At 41.8% G+C, this 25,182-nt stretch overlaps 1 protein-coding gene across 3 annotated transcripts in view; it reads right to left on the minus strand.

Annotated features, from left to right (window-relative positions):
* The window catches only part of Cttnbp2 (cortactin binding protein 2), a 150,963-nt gene that overhangs the window by 34,138 nt on the left and 91,643 nt on the right, over positions 1-25,182 (minus strand). For all 3 annotated transcript variants that reach the window (XM_060373970.1, XM_021659355.2, XM_060373971.1), the window contains 4 exons: positions 15,717-15,834; positions 11,783-12,058; positions 9,746-9,841; positions 8,475-8,554 (listed from right to left, as the gene is read on the minus strand). In XM_060373970.1, coding sequence (XP_060229953.1) covers positions 8,475-8,554; positions 9,746-9,841; positions 11,783-12,058; positions 15,717-15,834 — 570 coding nt within the window. The remainder of the gene's footprint in view (positions 1-8,474; positions 8,555-9,745; positions 9,842-11,782; positions 12,059-15,716; positions 15,835-25,182) is intronic.

Genomic DNA, 25,182 nt, shown 5'->3' on the forward strand with positions numbered 1-25,182 from the left:
GTTTAGGGTAGGACTACACACAAAGGATTGCCTGCCAGTTGTTATGCTATGAGCTAAAGAGACTCATTCTTCAGAGGACCCCCGATGACGAGCTTGGGACTGGGCGTTAGGGTATGAAAGACAATGTTTCTGAAAGCCATGAGTGAATTTCCCCTGAAGTTAAATACTGTTCTGTTATTGGCAAGCCTTCCATACAAACTTACTAATAATACTATACGAGGTACAATAGTGGCTGTAGCTGCTTATATGTAGAATATAAGGTTCTGAGAACCATAGAATGAACACAGCAATGGCAAGGCTATCTTCTGTGGTATTGGTGGCCTATCAAGCCAACGGCAGATGGGCAGGCAAGGAGCAAGACTGAAACACGGACTTCACCAGAAACGAGAATATTCTGGAAAGTACAGTTCTGTTTCTCGGCTGAGATGTTACAGTACCATAAGAATCCTGGGGGGGGGGGACTGAAATTAAAGATTACTGAGGAATAATTGTTCTCACTTGTACTTATGAGTGGAAATCCTGAAGAATGTATGGGATCATACCTGTTATTAAGAGTGTTGACAAAATTTTTCTATTTGTTGCCTTTTAATCTCAATCTTAAATAGAATCCATAAAGTCGGGCCTTTTATTTTTACTTTTTAGCTGACCTAGGAAATTTTTCTCATTATGGTTTGGTAATATCTACTGTTTTTTTCTATTTCTAAGGAATATCTACAATGCTTCTCTCTGGTCTTTGTGAGGCCACATGTCATCTCATGCCATCACTATACCTCTGACCTTCCGGTTGACATGTTGAGAGAGCTCCTTGCGATGGTCTTATACAACACTCAATATTCACTATCACAGTTTTTCTCTTTGCTGGCTTGAATACACCCTCACACCACAGTAGTTTTTATTTACTTGTTTAGTTCCTTATTTCACCCAACTTCTTTTAAACACTTATTAGTAATCCTAGGGTAGATTTTACTACAATTTTCTTACACTGATTTCACAGAGATTTTATCTCTTTGTATTCTGGAGAATTGCTCATATTTTTTTGAGGGGCAGCTATTTCTTTGGCTAGGAACTGTACTTGACTCTCCCATTCATATATAGAAATTCTGGCTGGGTCTAAAGTGATAGAATTAGGAAATGGTGCCCTTGAGAGCTAGGCTAGCTGGTTTTTATGTCAATTTGACATAAGCTAGGGTCATTTCAGGGGAGGGAATTTCAATTGAGAAAATGCCTCCATAAGATCAAGCAACATGCAAACCTGTAGGGAAATTTCTTACTTAGTGATTTATGTGGGAGGGCCCAGCCCATTTTGGGTAGTGCTGTCCTTGGACTGGTGGTCTTAGGTTATATAAGAAAGTAGCCAAACTTTGGGCAGAGTGCAGGGAATCTTATGAAAGAAGGGGGAGATAGAAAGACCTAGAAGGGACTGAAGCTCCACAAAAGGAGCAACAGAACCAAGAAATCAGGGCAAAGGGGTCTTTTCTGAGACTGATATTCCAACTAAGGACCATGCATGGAGATAATCTAGAACCCCTGCATAGATGTGGCCCATAGCATCTCAGTATCAAAGTAAGTTCCCTAGTAATGGGAATAGGGACTGTCTCTGACATGAACTCAGTGGCTAGCTCTTTGATCACCTCTCCCTGAGAGGGGAGCAACCTTACTAGGCCCCAGAGGAAGATAATGTAGCCAGTCCTGATGAGACCTGATAGGCTAGGGTCAGAGGGAAGGGGAGGAGGACCTCCCCTATCAGTGGACTTGGAGAGGGGCATGGGAGGAGATGAAGGAGGGTGGGTGAGATTGGGAGGGAATAAGAGAAGGGACTATAAAGTGGGATATAAAGTGAATAAACTGCAATTAATATTTTTTAAAAAGGAAACACTCCAGGAAAGAAATGGAAGTAGACTGAGCAAGCCATAGGAACAAGCTAATAAGCACCATTCCTCCATGGCCTCTGCATCCGCTCCTGGTTCCTGCACTGTTTGAGTCCTTGCCCTGATTTCCTTCAATGATGAATAGTGTAACTGTAAGCAAAATAAACCCTTTCCTCCCAGACTTGTTTTGGTCATGGCAGCAATAGTAACCCTAATTAGAACAAGAGGTATCAGTACTCTTATGAAATGCAGCAGAGCAAACCTCTTGCCTTTCCTACCACATTAGGCCACACTAAGAAGATACTATCTAGAACCAAGAAACAGACCCTCACCTCACTGTATTGGCTGGTGCCTTGGTCTTGAACATCCTGGCCTCCAGAAGTGTGACTAAATCTCTACTGTATGCTACGTAGTCTATTACATTTGTCAAAGCAGCATGTTCAGAATGGCAGTATTTTCCTACAGGTATAGCAATCACATTTTTATTGTTTAAACGCTGAAAATCCACATGGAATTTGTTACAATAACACAAGAAGTGGGTGCCACAACTGGGCTACGCTTTGCTGGCTGAAGCCCCTTGGTTCACTGTGTGGATGACAGACTCATGCTTATAAGTCACTGATTAAACTGTAGGATCCAGCAATGGTTGCAGGATCCTGATCAAGACAGGTAAGTGCCCAAGGATGAAGTACAGCTGCTCCTCACCAGCCCCACGAACGTCCCCTTGAATAACACAACTTTTGGGATTCAGCAAGGTCTCACTGAGCTTCATCAACTTCTTGCCTAAGATGTCTCTACATTTTCTGATGGATGTGAAAGGATTCACAATGACAAAGTAGATGAAACTCTCACTGTGCAGCAAAACTGGAGCCTAGCTGCTCAGTCCCCCCCCCCCCCACCACTGGTATCAATCTCATAGTATTGAATCACTGGGAAGATGATACAGAAGGGGTGTTTCCTAACTAATTTCAGGGAGGCCTCAGAGAAGTGAGCCTAATACTCCAAAGGCAGTCTGGAAGTCTCAGGTTTTCGCTAATGGAGACCTCAGTTCTGTTTGTCTGAGGTTTTGTCACTTTTCAAAAAGCACCTTACTGGTAAACTGTGCACGAGCTATTGCTATCCAGGTGCAATTCTAAACCAGAACTCTACAGTTCTCCAAATTAATCCCAAATCGCTATGAACGGCTGAACAGAAATTCTTCCACAAAGAACGGATTGTTTCACACCAGTGAAATGGGATACAGATTTCCAGGATTTACGGAACATTTTACCCCTGAGATTTTCAGCTGGCCTTGCAATTTAATCTTGTTTCACTGCTGAAAACAAGAGTGCTCTATTCATTACAGCTCCCCTGTCAAGCCGTCTACACTTCCTGAAGGCTGATTCTGAAATCACTGGACAGCAAAGGTTCCAGCATCCGAGATAAGCTATCTTCAATGCCAACACCTCATCTGTTTTCACATAAACTTTTTAGGGTGCAAAGAACAGGAAAAAATTTAAAATTTATTGAAAGGACCTTTTACTAGCAGTAAACTCTTTATGATTATGCTTTAGAATATCTCCCATGAGGTACCATAGAATGCAAACAAGCTTACTGTGTAGGTAAGGAGACAAGAAATGTAAGAATTTCTGGTCATTTGTGGTTTTACACATACTTTCCGATAATGATCTTCCCAATTCCTCTGTTGATTTTTTCCTTTGATCAAAATGATATATACTTATATTGATTATCATTTGAAATCCACCAAAATTAATTACTGAATCAAATTATAGCTAGTCCATTGAGAATGGTATAATATGAAAATCAGTGTCAAGAAAGTAATTCATCCATTTCAGAATTATCCTGTCACATTTCTCCAAATGTCAAACTCTTAGGTATAAAACCATGCTGCATGCTTCATGCTTCCAGCAGAGGGAGCTACAGTGAGACAGACTGATAGGCAACCTAATACTGTTTTGGAGGGGGCTGCCATTAGAAAGGATTTTGTGTTGAAAGGAAATCTGAAAAACTGAGATCAAATTCAGCTTCTAAAATTATAGCTTGAGTCAGTCACCAGGATTATTCTGCTACAGTGAGACACTTTGGCTTGTTAGTAAAGGGACCCTGGCCTCGTTACCATGTTTGATACTAATCTGATTTATTCCTGTGCCTTTTACATCCTGTTGGGGTCACACATCACATGTCATTAAGGGGCTCTGCAAAGCACAGTGATTCTGGGAACAAGCACTCTCAATGATGGCCCATCCCTTCTTTCATTCCCATCACCCCACAATGCGTTTCCATCTAATGGGAATTAATACAAGAGCTGTTCATTGCTGTGCAGGAGGCAACTGAAATGTGTCTTCCGATCTGCGGTATTTTTAGGCAATAAAACGTCAATTTTTGTTTGTCAGACACAGTCTCAGTAAGAGTGCTGCCCAGAGACAGTTTCAGGCCAGCTACGCTGAAACATTAACTACAAAAAAGACTGGAAAAAGAAAAGGACTTTACTGTGCCAATAAAATTGGGATAGCTGTCTCTTAAAAATTACATGCTTTACAGCTAGGCATTTCATTTTGACCTCTTTTGACACACAATTTCAAAGAAATTATTTACTGTCTTTGAGGCACGAAAGTCTGTTACTGTCAACTTAGTCACATAAACTTATCCGGAACTTGTTCTATTACCAGCCTCAAAAGTCACTCACAGGTATGTGAGGTGCGTATTTGAAACAGTAGCCATGCAACTGTACATTATTTGATGAGAAAGCACAAAACTAATAACAATAATTGGTAATGCTTGAAATTTGAGAAGACCTATCAATGAGGTTAGAATGTATGAATGATCTAGAAATCTGTATTTGAGATATTAAAAAAAAAACCTGCATTCCTTTCTATTTTGAGATTTGTGCCCATTTTTTGAGGTTCCTCTTTATAGAGTAAACATAAAGAAATTATAATTTTTATATATGCAAAGTCACATAGCATATACATTAGTTTACTGAAACTATAAAAGCCAATATCATATTTGGTCCCTAACGTCAAATAAAAATCAGTCTTTTCTTTTTTTTTCTGTTTAGCAATAGGGCCTCACTTTTGTAGGCTGCCCTTAAATTTACAGCAATCTTCTTGCCTTAGTTTTAGCTCTTCTATGTTTACAAAATCATACTTCCCTGTCAGCTCACTGGAGTGTATTTCTGCTTAATGGAATGAAGTGTTACAAAATAAAGTGTGCTTGCTAGTTTTATGTCAACTTGACACAGGCTAGAGTCATCCAAGAGGAGGAAACATCAATTAAGAAAATGCTTCCATAAGATCAGGCTGTAGGTAACCTTGTAAGCCATTTTCTTAATTGGTAATTCTTGGGGGAGAGCCCAGCCCGTTGTGGGTGGGGCCATTCCTGGGCTGATAGCGCTAGGTTCTGTAAACAAACAAACAAACAAACAAACACAGGCTAAGCAAACCAGCCCTCCTCCATGACTGCTGCATCAGCTCCTGCCTCCAGGTTACTGCCCTTGCTGTTCTTGATGATGAACTGTTATACACAACTGTGAGTGAAACAAACTCTTCCCTCCCCAAGTTGCTTTTGGTTATAGCGATTAATCACAGGGATATTAATCCTAACTACAAGCCAGTACCAGGAGTGGGGTATTCCTATGACAGACCTGACTATGTTGTTTTGGGAAGACTGGGGAAGGATTTTGGAACTCTAGGCTAGGAAAGCCACTGAGTATTGAAAACACAGAGGGTTGATCTCTAGGATCTTGGAAGACACAAATGTTGAGAGCAGGACAGAGGAGAGAGGTCTGGTTTGTGAAATTTCAGAGGGAAACAAAGACTCTACCTGGCTTTTTGTGTGAAGAATCTGTGGTGTCTGATCAGCTGAAGCTGAAAAATTGGCTGTGATTAACAGGAAACCAGAACCACTAAAGTAAAAGGAAACATTCTAATTGAGAAGTGATGTGTTTATTGTCAAGATGAAAAGGGGGTTAGCTGTCTCCATAAGCTCTGGCTATAGACACACCTGTGAAGCATTTTCTTCATTAGTGATTCTTAGCGGAGAGCCCACCACATTGTGGATATGGCCACACTCGGGCTGGTAGTGATGGGTTCCATAAGAGGACAGGTTGAGCAAGCCAGTAAGCAGCACTCTTCTATGGCCACTGCATCAGCTCCTATCTCCAGGTTCCTGATCTCATTGATTTTGATGATAAACTATTATATGGAACCGTGAGCAAAAGAAACCCTTTCCTCCATAAATTGCTTTTGGTCATGCTGTTTCATCATAGTAACAGTAGCCCTAAGACATAAAGCCTACTCAGCTCTTTAAATTTGTCATACTTTTGGATTGAAACCGGTAAGCCCTTGGTCAAAACCTTGCTTAACACAGAGAAGTTGGGAGATGAGGAGAGGAGGTGGCTATGCTTGCAGCCTGAGGCTCATATTCCTGACCATCGGGGGCCAAACCCTCAGCTCTCTTTTAAGTAAAGGAATAAACTGGAGCTCTTTCTCTTGGGTATATTTGATGCTTTGGGGGAAAAGGAACAATTAAAAGCAAAGAGAGAAAAGTGGAAGTGTCCCAGAGAGGCCTGATTAAGCTTTATCTGCCTCATAGTACGATTTGGGTCCAGACTTTGAGCCCAGATTTATCAGTACATAGTCCTTTTACAGAAACATTAACTTAGATCTAACGGAAACAATTTGTATAAAAGTCACAGTCAAACTATTTGTAAAAGGCTGGAGCCAGCAGAGCTTTCATTTACTCACTGTCTTATGCTATCTATGTCAGTTTCAGCAGATCTCACACAGACACAGGGTACCTGAGGCACTTCCACAATTTGGGTTCCATCTATGACTATGTGTGTCTCTTTGGTTGTAAGATCGTTTTAATCTCTCTTTGCCTTACTTATTTAAAATGTAAGTGACATTTTAATTTTGATTAACATTTTGATTTTGTAGGGACATTATGAATAAGTAAGACAAGTAAAAACACCTGGTATATTACCTAAATCTCCTAAAATACGTAATGGATGCCACCATTGCAAGGGGCAGGAGGCAGCTCCAAGCTGGGGCTCCGCCTGGAGGGACAACACCCCAACACACACACACAAACACACACACGCATATACACAAACGCACACACAAGGGCGTTCACACTGACGCCGCTCGCGGAAAGTGCTCCCGGGTCAGGCCTGCCACCGTTGTCTGTTTTCTGTCTGAATTTACTGCTATCGTTGATATTCATGTTCCTCTTCTTCCTATTAGTAACACACTGCCTAGTTTCAGCAGGGAACATGGCTATACTTCATTCAGCAGGACACATGGGCCAGCTCAGTAGAGGCACCACCTAAAATTCTGGTTCATGGGCTTGTGAGCAGTAACAGGTGGATACGGTGCTAAGAACTTGGAGCTGCCATCTTAGATGTCCCCCTCCCCAGCTGCAAGTTAAAACAAACAAACAAACAAACAAACAAACAAACAAACAAACAGCATCAAAAAACTTCAGTCCTTTTAAACCTCTAGTTATTTGGTTTCTGCGAGAAGGGCCAAATAAAAAAAAAGTCCAACTGATTGAACTTATTTACCTAACTTTAAATTATAGATAGAGCAAAGTTTCAGGGTGGTGGCCCAACAAAGACGGAGCCTATTTGAGACCCATCCTATGGGGGAGAACCAGTCCCTGACTCTATTAATGTCACTCTGCTATGCTTACAGACAGGAACCTACCATAACTCCTCTAAGAGGCTTGACCCAGCAGCTGATGGAAACAGATGCAGAAACCCACAGCCAAATAGTAGACAGAGCTTGGGGAGTCCTATGGAAGCATTGGAGGAATGACTGCAGGAGCTGCAGGGGTCAAGGACTCCACAAGAAGACCTACAGAGTCAACTAACTTGGTCCCATGGGGGCTCACAGAGACTGAACCACCAACCAAAGAGCATGCTAAGACTGGTTCTAGGCCCCCTACACATATGTAGCAGATGTGCAGCTTGGTCTTTAGGTGGGTCCCCCAACAACTGGAGCAAGGGCCCTCTCTGACTCTTAGGCCTGCCGTTGGCTCCCATTCCCTTAAACAGCCTTCTTTGGTTGGCCTCAGTGGGAGAGGATGAGCCTAGTTCTGCCAGGGCAGGTTGGTACCAACGGAGGACATCCCTCCTCCAAGACCCTGCTGCTTCCCTGAGGAGAGGGAGAGGGGAAGGGTATGTGAGAGAGGGACTAGGAGGAGAGGAGTTGGGGCTACAGTCAGGATGTAAAGTGATTAAGTAAATTAATAAATGGAGAAAAAGAGCTTATAATAAGGCATCTTACTACACATGTCTGCTCCTTTTTAGGCCCATGATTTGCGGGCACATCCTTGTTAAGGAGCAGACAACAAGTTGCTACCCAAGTTAAAGCACTTTAGTAATCACAGGTAATCTCTCTGGGTCAAAGGAATAGACATCTGGATCATGGTAACAGAAATCTAGGCCAGAGATGAACAGTATACCAAGGAGGGGGACATTGGGGAAAACAACACCAAAACCCAGAGCGCACAGTGGGTCGGCTCTTATCCACATGGGCTCCCTCTCTTATCCACACAGACCACCTAATGGATGTTGCGGTAGTGGTGACGACAGTGTCAACATACCAGCCTGAGGTAGTTCTGCAACATCTGAAGTGGAATCATGGATGCATAAGTCACGCTACTCAGGCAGCCTTCTTGAGGACCTATGAGAAATACACACAGAGGAAGAAAATTGGCCTTTCCTTGTTAAGTACAGATGATGAACACATAACCACAAGCTACCATGAAGGAAAAGGGATACTTGTGGACTTACAGGAGCTGACATTTGGCTAAAAAACATCAGAGTGACTTTGACACCTGTTTACTGGTGACTGGTTACTAACCAGCTAGTGGCCCTGGGAACCTGAAAGTTGCAAAGTTGATCCTTGTCTCCCTGAAGGAGGCCCACTGACCTGTTTATCAATCATGGCCAGGACCCCCAGAGTCCAGCTGCAACTCTGGAGCTGGGCCTGCAGGCTCGTGGGCTCAGTGCTTCACTGTTTGTTAGCCCAAACCGACAGATAAGCCAGTCTTTGGAGAGCTTTAGCCTGATATCGATGTACAAGTCCAGGGTCTCTCTTTAGTCTCTGTCCCCACCCACGCTCTGTCACTCTCTCAACACACTGGTTGAAATGAAATATGTTTTCTAGGGTGGACAATCAATGTTATAGAAAACTGTCATAAATATAAATCAGACCATAACATTTTTAGTCAACACTTATTTTTTTTTTGAAAGTCTACTTGTTAGTATGGGAGATACATGAAGAACAAAGAGCCTTTTATAAGCCATGGCTGAGAAACAGTAAATACACCATATGCTAATAAACTAGACATTACATTAGAAAATCCGAGACTCAGTTTTGTATACAAATTAGAAGTAAGCAAAGATACAACTTATTGGACTGCTATGACCCTTGAGTGTCATCACACTCATGTCAAAAATAAAATCACAAAATGAAAATAGCGGGCACTCTCTCAGTTTCGATGTGTACCATTATAACAATCACAGCAGGCGTACAGCGTAGCTGACAGTAACACAGACATTCCTCCTTTAACATGGCCTGTCACTTCCAGCAGCATGCCGGTTTGCCTTTAGGTCGTTTCTAATGAGGGACATAATGAGAGCAGCGGGAACCTGTGAGCGGGGCAGAGATAACCAAGGGTGACAGAAACATGACTTCTAAGTCATCCCTCCCGCTTAGTCAGATACTTCAGATGGCCACCCCGCTGGAGGAGATGTGCCAGTGCTGCTGGAAGTGAGGAGACCGAACCACTGAGGTTTGGGAACTGGCCCTGTTAGAGCCCTCTGGGAGGCACTCGCTCCTCAAGCACTGTACTGGAATATCACTTATTACCTGACAAAAGCACAGCGACCTTCTCCACCTTCCTCTTCTTCATGAAGTCCCACGGAGACTGGGAGAAGCTGTGACCGGGTGCCCATGGCGTACTTCCTAGTTTAAGAACGGGAAATAGAGTGTCAAGGAGAGCCTAAATGGTTCTTTCATAACGGCAAACCCATTCTCCTCTGTGAGATGCTAACCAATCCAGGGCTCCCAAGGACAGAGGTAGAGGTCATCCAAAGGGCAATTAACTCCCCAAGGACATTTTTATTCAAGGTCAAAGGGAAAGGTGTTTAGTATCTAGACTTTTAAAAAACGGCAATGGATGGAAATATCTCAGGAACAATATATATCCACATATTTCCAAGGTTATGTTTTCAAAAATCTTATATCCTTAAACTACTGCCTGCTTCATGAAGTCCCAGCACTTTGAAGAACATCTGATCCTTCACCATCTAGTCTCAGGTCACTTTCTAGCAAAATTTCCAGAACTTTTTGGTGTTGTTTCAGGATCTCAGACCAACTATTTCAGATTTTCTGTCTCAGCACAACCCCAAAACTTGTACGAACTGACAGGCCTTCTGCATATCAGTTGACCTGAAGTCCCTTTAATCGTGACTCAAAGCATTCACTTACGAATGTGAAAAATGACACCAATTATAAACTGGCTAGAGACATGCACTAAGCTAAGCCTCCTGGTCAGAAAACTCAGTGACTTTTAGAACTAAAAACATACTTGGGCGTGCTACAACTCTGTGATAAGCATGAATCAACCATCTGGCACCCACTGTTCCCAAAAGCACATTCATCGGCTATTGGAAACATCCACTCACTGTCACCAGTTTCCAGATTAGCTGGACAACAGCAGGCACAGGACTGCTTCCTTCAGGACACTCGGTCTTTTCTTCATGTATCAGGCTTCAGCACGAAGCCAGGCTCTTTACCATACTGTGCTAGGTGGGCCAAATGTGCTCCTGATAGTCCCTCACGCCTTATTTCCTTCACAAAATTTAAAAATTATAAAATGATAGTTCCACATTTTAACTCTTATTCCAAAGTTGTCATAGTAAGTTACTCTAAAGCTGGTGGGAATGTAGTTTAAAGCGAACCTGCATTTCTGAGCAAGCTTCAAAAAAAAAAGCACCTTCTGTTGCAAGCTGATATATAAAATCAACAGTAAAAACTTGCCTTTCCCTCACTTTGCCCATTCTGTTTAAACATGGTTCTGTTGGACTGCTAGACATGCGTGTTTCCCTCTCAGGAAACCAATGACTTGAATTCTGACTGCTTTGTTCAATAGTCATGTACCTTTGGGTGTGTCCTGTAATACCTAGTTATGATCCAGCATGGCTTTGGTGTGGACTTCTCACGAAGTGGCAACACCTTGCAAAGAGGATTTCTCATAGACGTTAATTTGGATCTAAGAAGAAAAATAAGGCAGCCACGGACAGGGCATATCTCGTGAGCACTCGCTGTGCGCAACAGAAAACAGATCTCATCTTTTTAAGTTCTTTGTAATGTCTGTCAGTGGAAATAGCAGTTAGCACCATGACCTATCCCATGTGGAAGCCTTGAACAGATCTTCATTAAAGGGTTCTTTCAACTCTAGACCAGGCCGGGCTCCTGCCTGGGGACAGGGTGTTGTCATAGGGCAGTGCAACCGGCAGAGCCTGCGAGCAAATCCTGAGCTGTGTGCACAAGCTACGTGTAAGCAAGCACCTGTACTGTGGTGTGCACAAGCTACGTGTAAGCAAGCATCTGTACTGTGGTTAGTTTCTTGGACGTAGATGGAGTACAAGTGCAACAACAAAGCCTCATCAAGGGCTTTCAAGCTACTGATTCTCTGGCATTACTTGAGGCATCAAAGCATTTTTATAGTAACAGGCTACATTATGTAATGGCTTCACTGTGGAGGTTCAAGGTTTTCAGGACTGGCAGCTGCCACAAGCAAACCTTGAATGTGTTTCATCAGTGAGCGATCAGGCTACGAAGCCCACAAACACAAATAAACCCGGACGATTAACTTTCTCTTCACTTCAAGGCTGCTTATACCTAGCATGATGGATTGTATACTGCTGGTGCCGAGACCGATGCAGGAGTCAGGAGTGTTATTAAACGTCCCATCTTCCAGACTCCACCATCCATCAGAAGAGATGGCTTGGAAATGATTTGTCAGTGCTTGACTCACTGCTTTTGAAAAGTCTTCCCATGATGTCTGTTTGCGGATATTTAAAGTGCATATTGTGTGTTCACATTCAAAGTCCTCATAACCATCGTTGCCTGGTTGAATTTCACCCACGGAAATCCTTAAGGGTATTTTAAGAGCATCTGTTAGGAGAACAAGGAGATGGAGATTTAGAAACAGCCTTGATAGAAAGAAAAACAATGCGATTAAATAAAATAAGCAGATATAAAGATTTTAAAAAATAAATCAAAGGACAGCTATCTTATTCAACATTAAACTGAGCCTTCTAGTCTCTAGGAAACATTGTGGGAAAATATGCTCCCACAGTTTCTTTGGGAGCATAAAGTGAACCGTTTATCTTTCCTTGTATCTCGGCATTTCTACTTCATTGATTCTTTTTCCCTTCACCAAGAATCTCAGGCAAAAGAAGAGGCAAAAGAAGAAGAAAGAGGAGGAGGAGGAAGAAGAAGAAGGTGGAGAAGAAGAAAGCAAAGTCAGAAAAAGAGGGAAAACCAGAGTTTTCCTTCCATCTGGAGTTCTCTATATTGTCCTTATCTTTTTATATAATGTCATGAACAAGTTAGGATACAGTTCCAAAGATCAGTAGGCTTAGATGGGTTCCCTGGGAGTTAGACAGTCCTGAGTCTGAGCCCAGAAGCAGCTTTCTCCTCTCCATGCAAACTTGGTAAGTGGCCCCGATCTTGCTATCCCTCAATGTCTTCCACAAAATGCAGAAAATATACATAGAATCGTCATAGAGGGTAAATTATTTTTTGTTTGTAAGAGACGTAATGAATTCCACACAGCGTTAGATGGTAATACTAGGGAGTATTCGATAACTGTTCAGCACTGTACCTGCAAGTTCTGGCACCGGGGGCTTAGTGCACAGCAAGCTAGTGTTCTACTGGTCCACTGTACTCCACTCTCCACCCCAACAGCAGATGTTTCCAGCTAAATTTCCAGTCAGAATGATACCAGCTGCCTGAGCTTAGAACCCATGCACTTCTGTTCTCACAAGCTCATTTGCATTCATTAAAAATCACGTGTGTTTTTTTCCTAAATATTTTGTCTCATGATCTCATCACTGTAATTAATGAATTTTAATATTCAACATGCTGTGGAATATAAATATTTCTATTACAAAAACAAAGTTGAAAACTTTAGAGACATTCTGTGAAAGTGCTGAAAAGTGTTCACCTAATGAGACATAAATAAAACAATTATTTAAAATTGTAAACATGTAATAGTCTCTACACAGATACTGCCTTGAGTTTACCTCCCACCTATGTTCAGAAACTCAAGTACTAAAATCATAGAGGATAGAGCACAGCTATACTTTGTTTTACCAAGAATCCATAAATTTCAATGAACAGAATCTTATTAAAGATTTTCACATGGTGAAGCATTTATGTAGTATACTTTAATATTGAAAAAAAATGCTTGCAGTGGATGCCCCATGCCTACATGGTCAGTAATAACTAGATTTGGTGTATTATTTTTTAAAAAAAGAGAGAGAAAGAAAGAAAATGAAGTTCAAAGGAGGACATAAGTGAGGTTAGCCAGTATGTGTTGAGAGTAGTGGTGAATATGATTAAGATGTATTGTAGGTGTGTGTGAAAAATCTCAAATAATAAATTAAAAATTATATAAGACAAGTGAAATTTTAATTTTAATAAAATAATTAAAATATAAAACCAAATGTGCAATTTTTCTTTTTTAAAACAGGGTTTCCACCAATTTACCATTATTTTATTTTCCAATTGTTGGTCCCGTTATCTTACCACCAGCATCTTCCATACATGTCCTCTGCTCCTGACAGAGGATGCTGGGCCCTACACACCTCTCTCTGTACTTCTCTGTTTAATATTCTTCCTCCGGAGCCCCTCTGCTTTGTCAAGACTTTTAATGATGGACTGTTTCAGAACTGTCTTCTGCTTTTACTGTCACTTCCCCAGAGACCTCACCTCATCTCAGTCCTGTAACTTTAAGTGTCTCTGACAGACTGCTGACTGTCAAAGATACATGTCCTGCTCATACAGTTCCCTAGAGTTCCTGCTGACTTGACACAGATTTCTCGAATTCACACATCCAAATGGCTGCTGACCTTTATTAGCCACGTCTGCTTCCTGCATGACAAGTCTTCCCTGCAATGGGTACTGGCAATGCCATCTGGCAGGTATCTGGGTAGACCCCTTGGAATGACTCATGAGCTTCCTCTTTTCTGCACTACAGTTTGTCTATCATGGAGTTCTGCTTACTTTACATTCTGCATCTTTGGGACCCATGGTGTTCTCATGGCTCCATGTGCTACAATCCCAGATATGATCCACCATTTTCACCTTCCAACTGGTAGATTTATATTTTAACAGATATTCCTAATTCTGTACATGACTTTGCACAATCTAGTTTCAACAAATGGCTGGCAAAAGCTAAAATTCACATCATATCTATTATTCTCTAGGTATAGTAAGTTGTTATGATCTTATTTTCCAATTGTCAGTTGTGTTGGGTATCTAGTTTTGTTTCCGTTGCTGTGACAGATATCCTAACAAAGAGCAACATAGGAGAGGAATGGGGTTTCTGGCTTATAATTCCATATTTCAGTCCTTCGTTTCTGGGAAGTGAAGGCAGAAACTCAGATTCATATCCATAGTAAAGAGCAGGGGGAAACTTCATGGACCCTTGTTTGCTTTTTCTCTTTGCCCCAGTTATTTTATAACTTCCTTATATTGATCATGACCTTCTGCCTGCGCTGCCAACAGTGGCCTGGGTCATCTTACACCAATTAAAAATCCACCCATTTACCCCACAGGCATTCAGATAGGCCAACTTGATCTAGATTCTTTATGTATACTTTCTTCCCAAATCTGCCAACCACAATAACAAACAAACTGGGCAGGTACGCTTTTTGGGTGCAACAGAGGGGAACGTAGGTCTGCAGCTTCACCCCTATTATCTCAGTACTCTGGAGGTTGAGTGAAGGAGCATCACTGTGAGTTTGAAGGCAGTCTGGTCTACATACTTAGTTTCAGGTAAGGGGATGTTACACAGAGAAGCTCTGGAAGGAATGAATAAAAAACAGAAGAAATGAGGAGAGGGAGGGGAAAGGGAGTGAGGAATTGCAGAAAGAAGGGAGGAAGGAAAAGGAAGCAAGCAAGTAAAGAAAGGGAAGATAAAGATGGATCCATATCTGAGTATATAATTAGAGGTTTAAACATCATTTTAAACTTTTGCTTATCCTAAAGAGTAATAATTGCTGAAAATTGTGTTTTAACAGCCAGATTGGGAGATAATTGATATGTTACAATATTATCAGTAATCTGGCATTCCATATTCATAAGCCTAGAAGGGAAGTTTTCATAAAATACACTGAGGAGCATTTACTTGCAGAGCTGGTGGAGCCCCGTGAGAGCATCAATTATCTGCAGACTGGTAGGTAACCAAGGGCGGGGAGGCAACCCTCTTGCCAGGCTCCTAAGATCAGCTGATGCAGAGCTCACAGTTGGGATTTCTCACCGGGCATCTAGTGTCTCAGAAGAGCCAGGGTTGGGGCAGGGCACAATCATTTAGATTGTTCTCTTGGCTCAGTCAGTAAGAGCCAGCACTGTTTTTATGCAAAGACCTCTGCAAGCTAATTTTACTTGGGGGGAAAAAAGGTGACACATTCAAAAGTGTTTTTGCAATAACTGAGGCTCAAAAGAAGTTAAGAGGGTGAGTCCGTTAGAGCTGCACTGGGATCTTCCGCAGTGCTCCGGAGACCCCCATGGTGCGGAAGGGTCAGCAGGCTGGAACATCACTCACTCAGACTCTCCAGCAAATGCTTGCAGTCATCGGTGGCAACATCGTGCACAGTCCGATTGCACTTGTCTCTCTTCTCCGGCTCTAGCCCTCCATGCCTACACAGGATTTCTAGGCAGTTCTGTAAAGACAAGAGCACTATTATATCCACGTCCAAATCAATACACTTGAGTGCAAAACCCAAGGGGGTTGTGGCAAGCTAGCTGATCAAGAATTCATAGTCGGAGGCTGGGCATGTCCTGTAATATCCATCCTTTGGAGGTGAATGTAGGAAAATGAAGAGTTTGAGGCCTGTCTGGTGCGTGTGCTTGTGTGTGTGTGTGTATGTACATATATGGCTTGACATGCTCTTGCCCTTACCTATCAGGGTAATTTTACCTATCAGGGTAGAAGCTATCCCAAGTTATGCAAAAGGTTTGAGGGCAGGGTAAGGAAGGAGGGATAGAGAGAGACAGCAGAGAGAAAAGAATAAAAACAAACAAACAACAAGCAAGGCAAAAATGAAAGTGAAATGGCTTAGCCAGTTGGGGCATCAATTGCCAAGTCTGATGACGTGAGTTAGATCCTCAAGACTCATATGATGGAAGAAGAGACCCAACTCCCAAAGCTGTTCTCTCTCCTCGACACTGTCAGGCAATATGGCTGCAGCACTGCCAATCAGACATTCTACACACCCGTCTCTACTCTTGGTGTAGAACTTGTGTTTTGTTTTGCAAAAGCCTTCCTGTAACAGAGTCCACTTGCAGTACAACATCCCCAAGTATTTATCAGGGAGGTGAGGCTGTAATGTGTATCTAATTTGAGAGGAACATTCTGCCTGCTTCATGCTCCTACTTGACCTTTAACCGCCAACCTCTAAAACTACTTTCTGATTTTTAATATCAGTGATCACTCCAGCTTATCTTTGAACTCTGCATGAACAAAAGCCTACTGTGGGTACCCTTAGCTTCTTTATTCAATATAATTTCTAATATTAATCCATAATATGAATAATTATGTATTAGTAGTATGTATGTATGTATTATGTATTAGTATTCATAATTGGATTTGACTTAAAAAAGAATTACATTGCGGTATTCCTGGATATAAACATGCCTCAAATTATTCCTTCATTCTCTGTTGATGCACAATTGGGTTCTGCTCTGAACTTTTCAGGGCCTGCCCTGTGGTGAAGATGCAGGTATACACATGAGAATAGGACTGCTGCAGAGCAGGCCACACCTCTGTGCTATGTTAGGGCACACTCAGATTACTTCCCACCTTGGCTATATCAATGTGCATTCCCAAGAGGATCATGTGTGAGTTCTAGCTGCTACATACTGTCCCAAAAACTTACTTCAAAATACAATGGCAAGTCCACAAAGAAAAGCAAAGAGGAAGTCGGAGCTATCAATTAAAGTGAAATGTGACCAGAAGCCTTGTTGATCTGAAGGCAGAGGTGATGGAGGGGACCCTTTTGGGTGTTAATGGGATGCACACCAAGACATACAAACAGGAGGAGCTCTGTCAGGGGACCCCTGAGTGAAAAAAATTCTCCTTGCCTTCAATGAAAAATACTGGGATACTTTCTCTGCTGACATTTGCTTAAGTTGGAGGGGCTATATCTTCAAAGTCTAGCTTTCATGGGTCTATGCATCAGACTTAGAAAATCAATAAGCTAAAGTGTTAACGTAAAGCAACATATATTTATAAGCTACGATTACCAAGCTGTTATTTCTAAAACTGTTATAAAGCCAGAAAGTGAAGAATATAGCCAATAAGAAGCCTGGATAAAACCCCAGCTCAATGGCTCAATGGGCTTCAATAGAACGCAATATGAAAACTAAACTTTGCAAATTCCAGGACAGCAATAGATTTTTTTTAAAAGCCACAATTATTCTGCAAGTTTGCATTTGTTGCAAAAGAAAGTGAAGTTGAAGCAGATCTAGATTTTAATTATGCTAATGGGTATGATCATATTTACACACAAGGCATGGATTTTTATAACATTCCTACTTCAATTTCTTTGTCTGAGTTTCCAATAATGTCTCTCATAGGACTGTCACGTGACTTAAACAAACACTGCACAGAGCTCTTTGGTGCTTGCATAAACTAAGCTCCCAGTGTTCATTAGCAGCTATAATTTATTATAATCAACACAGACACTGACAAGCAGAAAACAGCCCCGATAGTTAGTTATCTGATAAGGTGTCAGTGCTCACAGCAAATATTAGTCTGTAGATAATTTAGGTGATGTCACTTTAAATGACTTTTTAAAGGATAGAAAGATACAGTACAGATTTGCAAGTCTCTCAAGTTAAGATCCTTTGTTCCCTGGCTTCAAAGCAGACCACTTCCAGTTGTAGGACATGCAGGTAGGGCAGAGGGACAGAATATGTGAAGTTCTGCCTTTTTCTGGAAGAGAACATGGAAGGTGTGTCCAAAGGGATAACAGTATCCAAACACAGCTACAGGCCTAATCCTACAGTCCTGTGCAGACCTTGTGGGAAACAAAACTAGATGAAGGCTTTGACCCAGCTGACCCTTCCCAACAACTACAACCACTACCTAACATCTGAGCACACGCTACTGTCCAAGCACAGTTTCTGACACTGCAAGAATAGTCAGAAGTCATAGAATTACAGAGATATGTTGTGAGAAATGTGCTGACAGGTCATTCATGCTACATAAACATCATAGACTACACTTCTACATCCTAAGATGGCTGAATGTCAAGAGCAATGTAATTGTATGGGACCATCATCATGTATGTTATGTACCAATGGCAGAAATACTGCTCTGTGGTGTGTGACCAACATGGTGTTAATTTAACTATTAAAGCACACATATGTAAGGTATTAGGCTGGACACTGTTTTAAGATTATGAGTTCTGAAGATAAGTAAGGTACCAGTCCCATGTCTCATGGAAAAGTAAAAAGTGTCATAATTGATATGGGGCTGTGAGATAGCTCAGTAGTAAAGCACTTACCCAACAAGCATGAAGACCTAAGTTTAGATCCCACCTCCCTTAGAGCTAGATATGGTAGTATGCATCCCAGCATGCCTAGAGTAGGAAGGGAGGCGGAGACAGGACACACACTGGAACTTCAGTCAAGCTGGTATAAGTAGTAACAAATAAGAGAGTATCTCTAGGAAGGTAAAAGGCTAGAACCAACACTTGAAGTGTCCTTTGATAGCTACACACTTGCATGACATGCATATACCCACACTCACACACATGAGCACGCATACATGCACAAGGCACATACATACAAAAATTTCTTTTATGTTACATATGGAGAAAATATAAAGAAGAAAGGGCTGGCGTGTTATATTACTGTAACAAATACCTAACATGAACTCTTAAAATGAAAAAAAGGTTGTTTGAACTCAGTTTCAGAGATTTCTGTTCTTGGTCAGTTGCTTGTGTTGCTGTGGGCTTTTGGCTAGGTAGCAATTAATGGCAGGGACATGATGGAGTGCAAAGCTGAGAACTTTATGTTGACTGGGAAGCAAAGGAAACAAACAGGAAAGGTCAAGCTCCCAATATCCCCTTTAAAATAATGATCCTGCATGACTAGAAGACTCCTCAAAAGTCTTAAAAGCTTCCACCACATTTAGAACACATTTATTTAAACCACAGCAAGGGAGGTACCGATGTGACAGCAGGGAATTTGTACTTTATAGAAAAGTAGGGAGACAGAAAGTTAGAAAAAAAAAATCCACCTTTCTGTCTTCCTGGATTCTAAATGGAGGGTACTTGAATGATGAAGAAGCATGCTGTGATAACAGTTTCTGGAAGCCGGCCTGAACAGGCAAGTGCTGCCTACCCAGGTGTCCAGATGGATGAGTTTAAATTGAAGTCCTATAGAGCTACAGCAGCTATCACAGGGACCAACAACCTCTGTAGTAGGCTTCATTTTCACTCACATCCCAGTTGTCAGAATGTAATCTTCATTTCTGATCACGAAGCCAGAGCAAAATGCAGGGATTCATTACCACAGAGAAAGAACAGAAGAGATGGTGAGAGGTGATGGGAAGTTCAGAAACAAGGTACTGCTATCAAGGAGATAAAGTACAAACTTGAAGTTCAAAGTGGGAGAGATAAAATCAAAGTCAAGGCAAAGAGACCGAACTTTCAATGGTCAGAAGGAAAGCCAAAACAAACAAAATGTTTGCAAATGCACAGATAATGCTCACCTAAGCACTGAGAACAGCCTTTGGGTGTGGGTGTACCCACTGCTTTATGGGAAGCAGAGGCAATTAAGATAGACACAGTAACCTAAGCTGGAAGGTAGATGTAGGTGTGAATTGGTCAAAACAGAATTGTCGGAGGGCAACTGTAAAGCTGTGTGCTAGGAAGCCTTGGAGATCTTGGATAGGGATGGGCTGTGTGCAGGACGGAAAGTGCTCTGGTCAGCTCTCTTTTAAAAGCTGATGGGAGCACTGTGAAAGATATGCTGGGAAGGACAAGACCGAGGAAACCACCAGCTGTAAAAGGACCATACTTGTCCAGTCACCCATTGCTTCAAGGCTACCTCTGAGCCACAGTTTCTGCTGAAATGAAAAAGAAAAGAAATGCTTACAGAAGAGGAAGAAGAGGAGCGAGCAGACAATTACAATAAAGCACGAACTGTGTGAGTGAGGTGTGAACAGGTCCTCTGGTTAACATCCTACTCTTGAGCCCAAGACATCAACCAAGATATTTTCTAGGCCAACAGGGCCAGAATAGGTGGAGAAGCCATTTGATAGTCTGGGAACAGTAAAGGCAAAGGCAGAGAGAGGTCAGTCGGTCATGTCTGTTGCACACAGCACACGGCAGGAAAGATGGCAGAAGTACCTGTACTGGTCTAAGGCCAGTAAGAATGGGCTTAACCATTATTATATTGAGGGGAAGGCCCTACCTCAAGAGTGACAGAGCCAGCTTCAGGATATGAAGTAGGTAAGTTATAGCACCCCTGGTGGAGCCTGCAATGAAGCACAGAATCAATCCATCCAAAGAGCAGAAGAAAAGTCATGAGGAAGGGATGCATGAAGCAAATATCAAAGTTGATTTAGTAAGGAAAAATATCCAAAGGATCCAGGTGTTGATCCTTTGACCTCGTGGAGTGAGGAAGAGGGACAGGTTAGACACAGAAGCCTGGTATTTCTTTCAGCTCAGGGAGACAGAGATGAGCAAGCACAGTTGTAATCATGTTGAACCTTTTGGTGAATCAAAAGGAAACATGGTCATCAATGGGGCCATCGTGCACATCCCTGAGCAGAGAGGTTTAGAGAGTAAGCACCCTCTCTGCATAGTTCCACTGGGGCAAGAAGAATCAACAAAAATGTTTGGTTCCTTAGGTACAGAGCTGCCCTGAGAACTCAGAATAACCTTCCTGGACAGTCTCAGAGAACACTCAATAGACGTAAAGACAAGACTCTGAAAGCCTGAAAGACTGTATTTGTGGGATGTCAATGAAGAAAGTACACAGTGACAGAGGGAAAGGAGTTTTAAAGCCAGATAGGTGACAGCTGTAAGCGGAAGGTACCACAGGTCCACATTTTGGTTGAGGGGTTGAGCTCTGTTGTGTTTATCTCCCCAGTATGTTTCCGCCAGTCTATCACTCGTGCCCCAAATAAGCAAGCACTCACTTAAACAATGTCACCTAATGTTCTGAAACAAGAGGAAGGAAATCCTTCCTTTGTTTACATGTAGTACAGTGTCATTTTTTTTTCCATTAAAATTTAAGGGGAAAAGAAAATGATGACAGAATGTAAAAAGAAAATTTCAGAGCTAGAAAGCTGGCTCGGTGTTAAGAGCTCTTACTGCTCTTACAGAAGACCTGAGTTCAGATCTCTGCACCCAAGTTAGGTAGCTCAAAACAGCCAGAAACCACAGCTCCAGGCAGATCTGAAGCCTCTGGCACATGAGCACCTGAACTCATGTGCACATTCAAACATATAGATACACACATATACACATAATTAAAATATATGCTGCCATTTATCTTAAATGGTATCTGGTTCTCCTGATTTGGTACCTTTTAGATATTTTCTATGACTTTTCCCTATTTAAGCTGTTACACAGTTCTGTGCAATATGGAAAATTGAAGCTAAAAAACTAGAGGACCTAGTTAAAAACAAAATGAAACAAAAAACTGGAGGAGGTCCCTAGAATGGATACTGGAAGTTGTTAGAGTGTAGCTAGAGGGCAAGCGAGGATGGGACAGTGTTAGAAGCCCAGGGAAAAGGAGCAGTATTGGATACCAAAAATTTTAAGCAAGGTCAGGGATCCGTGGAAGAGAAGGAGTGACGGGAAGCTACAGAACTGGTGACAGGTAAGTTGGAAGTCTGACCCACCCACAGCAACATGCTCACACAACCTCCCAACAATAAATGCTCTGGGACACTGGCCATGGTGGCTCATGTCTGCAACCCTAGCATATGGAACTCTCTTGACTATAAATTTATGGCCAGTCTGGGCTACAGAGGCAGTTCTAGATCAGTATGAATTATAGAGACTTCCATTTTTCAAACAAACCTACAAAGAAAACAAAAGGAATTTAAAAACCATAGAGACAGATAAGCAGATGAATAAACAAGCTTTGTCTGGGAACATAAGTTTTTATCAGTGATAGAGGAGCTTAAATCCAATCTCATTTCTTTGGCATGGCCTTGACTTCTCAAAGGTCTCACAACAGAAGAGAAGTTCCATTCAGAAGTTCTTTTATCTATTTCCAGGAAGCAAGGGGAACAAAGAAGGACTTTTCCCTGGCTCAATCTTCTGTCAGAGATGATCAGTCTCCTGCTGTTAGAAGGTAGTGGCTATCTGAACAAACTCAGCAACAAGAAAACCAACCAGCACTCTGAAGAGGCAGTCGCTGATGTGGGAACTGAATTCTCCATGAGCCATCTTTGAGATATTAATTTAACCAATTGCTAACACTTCCTTCATCCATATATAATGTACAGAGGCCAGAGTGGGTGAACTCTGCCCTTTTAAGCTCTAAAATCCCACAATTCTCAGCTGAAATCTGAGCAGTTTCATTATGTCATTTTCATACAGGCTTAGTTTTGTTGATCTTCACTACCACCCCCAGTTTTTTTCTTTTAATCCCTCTCTATTTCTTAAGTCTGCCTTTGCCCTCTTCATCTAGTTTGCCTTTCTGTTGATGTGATAAAACATGATGACAAAAAGCAACTTGGGGGTGAAAGGGTTTATTTTGGCTAACAAGTTACAATCCACTATGAAGGAAAGTCAAGGAAGGAACCCCAGTCAAGGACCTGGAGGCAGGAACTGAAGCAGAGGCTATGGAGGAAAGCTATTTCCTGCCTTGCTCTTCCTGGCTTGCTCAGTTTGCTTTCTTTGCCAGGGTGTGGAGGCAAGGGGTAGAAGTAGGTCATCATCAACAGGGGGGTGGGGGGCAAGGGGGGTGGAGGGAGGACTCCTACATCAAACTCTAATCAAGGTAATGCCCTACGCATATTCCACAGGTTCACAGGCCCATGTGTTGGAAGCAACTTCTCAATCAAGGTTCCCTCTTCCTAGCTGAATCTAATTCCTGTCAAATCGATAAAAACTAACCTGCAGACTCATGTAGTATTTTCCTCTGGTGTTTGCTTCCCTGCTGGCTTCACACTAGTCATTCCCAGGCTCCATCAGCTCCTGTTTCTATCGAGCTCAACAAGTTTTCAACTTCAACTGTGGCTTTTGCAGTAATAAGTCCCAAATGTGTGTTCTTACGCCTGACTTTCAAACTTGCCCTATAGAGTTTTTTATCCAGGTGAATAACCTATACACACACTCAGATACATATAATAATAAAACTCTAGGATCTGCAGAAGAGAGAGAATATGGGATAGGTATGTTTCTGAGTTTCTTGAGCAACACTCCCAGCTCCATACAGATTAGAAAAGCATGTGTGACTTGACGGAGATTATTTTTAAGGGCCTATTGTAGGTAGAGTCAAATGAGTCTACTTCACACTGATAGTTGTGATTTATTGCTTCTGAAAACTGGCCTTAGCGATTTATTATAAACGGATAATCTGGAAAAGCTATCTTGGACATAATGAAAACATTGTTTAAGACAAGTGATGCAGATATCTTTTACAATGCTTTTGACGAGAAAGGAAGGATGTAAAGTGAAAAAGAGTAATGGAATCAGGAAATCTGGGCTTCATTCCCAACTTCCATCTATTAAACCCTCTTGGGCTTAGACATCCTAATCATAAAATAAAGAGGTCAAAATGGAAGATTAAATGCCCACTCCAGAGCTTAAAAAAAAAGAAAGAAAGAAAGAAATAATAATAATCTATTATTTAAACAGCTTAGCAGTGCGCGTTGTCAATCATTCCTTAAAATATCACATCAAAAATTGATCTTACGCATTTAAAAATAAGAGGATACAGAAGGGTCCTATTCTAGAAGAAAGAGGTCATATTTCTGTTACACAACAGTGAAGGGACACTTATGGCTGGCAGGGTCTGGGGAAATCAATGGATATGCCGTCTTTGATCGTCAACACTAGGGGGCTAAGGAGGGTCCACTTTGAAGTGGCCATGCAGCAACAGCCTCCCTCACCGAAGGCTAGCTCAACACTCAGGGAGGGGGAGGTAGGGTCCTTAGGGATACTCTGCTGTCCCTCTGCTCTGTGCCTGAGCTGAGTGTTGTCATAACCTACTCCCTGCCACATCTCACAGAGATTTTATTGATTTATCTATTTTTAATTTTTTTAAAAAATTTTTAGAGATGGTTGTGAGGTAAGCAACAAAGATTTGCCAGTTTGTCACCAAAGATTGCCAGTCTCTGAGTTTCTTCCTTTTCATACTTAAGTGACTTATACTTCCCACTTTTGTCCCCTAAAGACATTTACACCATATGCTATTGCATTCCACTAAAATGCTGCGTACATTGCAGTTCTCAGAATTTTTCTTTCCTTTGTGTGAAGGAGTAAAATGTGGGAAAACATAATCTAACAAGCCTGGAACAAACCATGCTGCTTCTTTTCTTTCTTTGTAAAGATCAAACTGTGAAGTACTTGGTGTCTTCAGTAGACCTAACAGTTCTGAACAGGTACTTCCATGTAGAATGAATGACTCTAGTACTTAATTCAAGGATAACCAAAACCACCTTCTACCTCACTAATCAATGCTTTCTCCTTGCTCTTTCCTGAAAGAATATTATCCTTCCTTCCATACCTTTTTCCATGTATATTCTGTGTTCCATCCCTGGAAATTTATTTATGTGTATGTGTGTTTATGTTTGTGTGTGGAGGGGTGTACATATGTGTGGATACATACGTGTATGTGTGTGCGTAAAGGCCAGACATTGACCCTGGGTGTCGTCTTTGCTCTCCACCCTACATTTACATGCTCTCTCTGAGCATGACGCTTGTTAGACTGACTGATCAGAAGGCAGAAGGGCCCTGGGATGTGTCTGCTTCCACATCCTCCATGCTGCCTTGCTTGGCTCTTATGTAGATGCTATTTATTAGAGCTCAGTTCGC

Source organism: Meriones unguiculatus, chromosome 21 (genome assembly GCF_030254825.1).
Source record: "Meriones unguiculatus strain TT.TT164.6M chromosome 21, Bangor_MerUng_6.1, whole genome shotgun sequence".
Taxonomy (NCBI): domain Eukaryota; kingdom Metazoa; phylum Chordata; class Mammalia; order Rodentia; family Muridae; genus Meriones; species Meriones unguiculatus.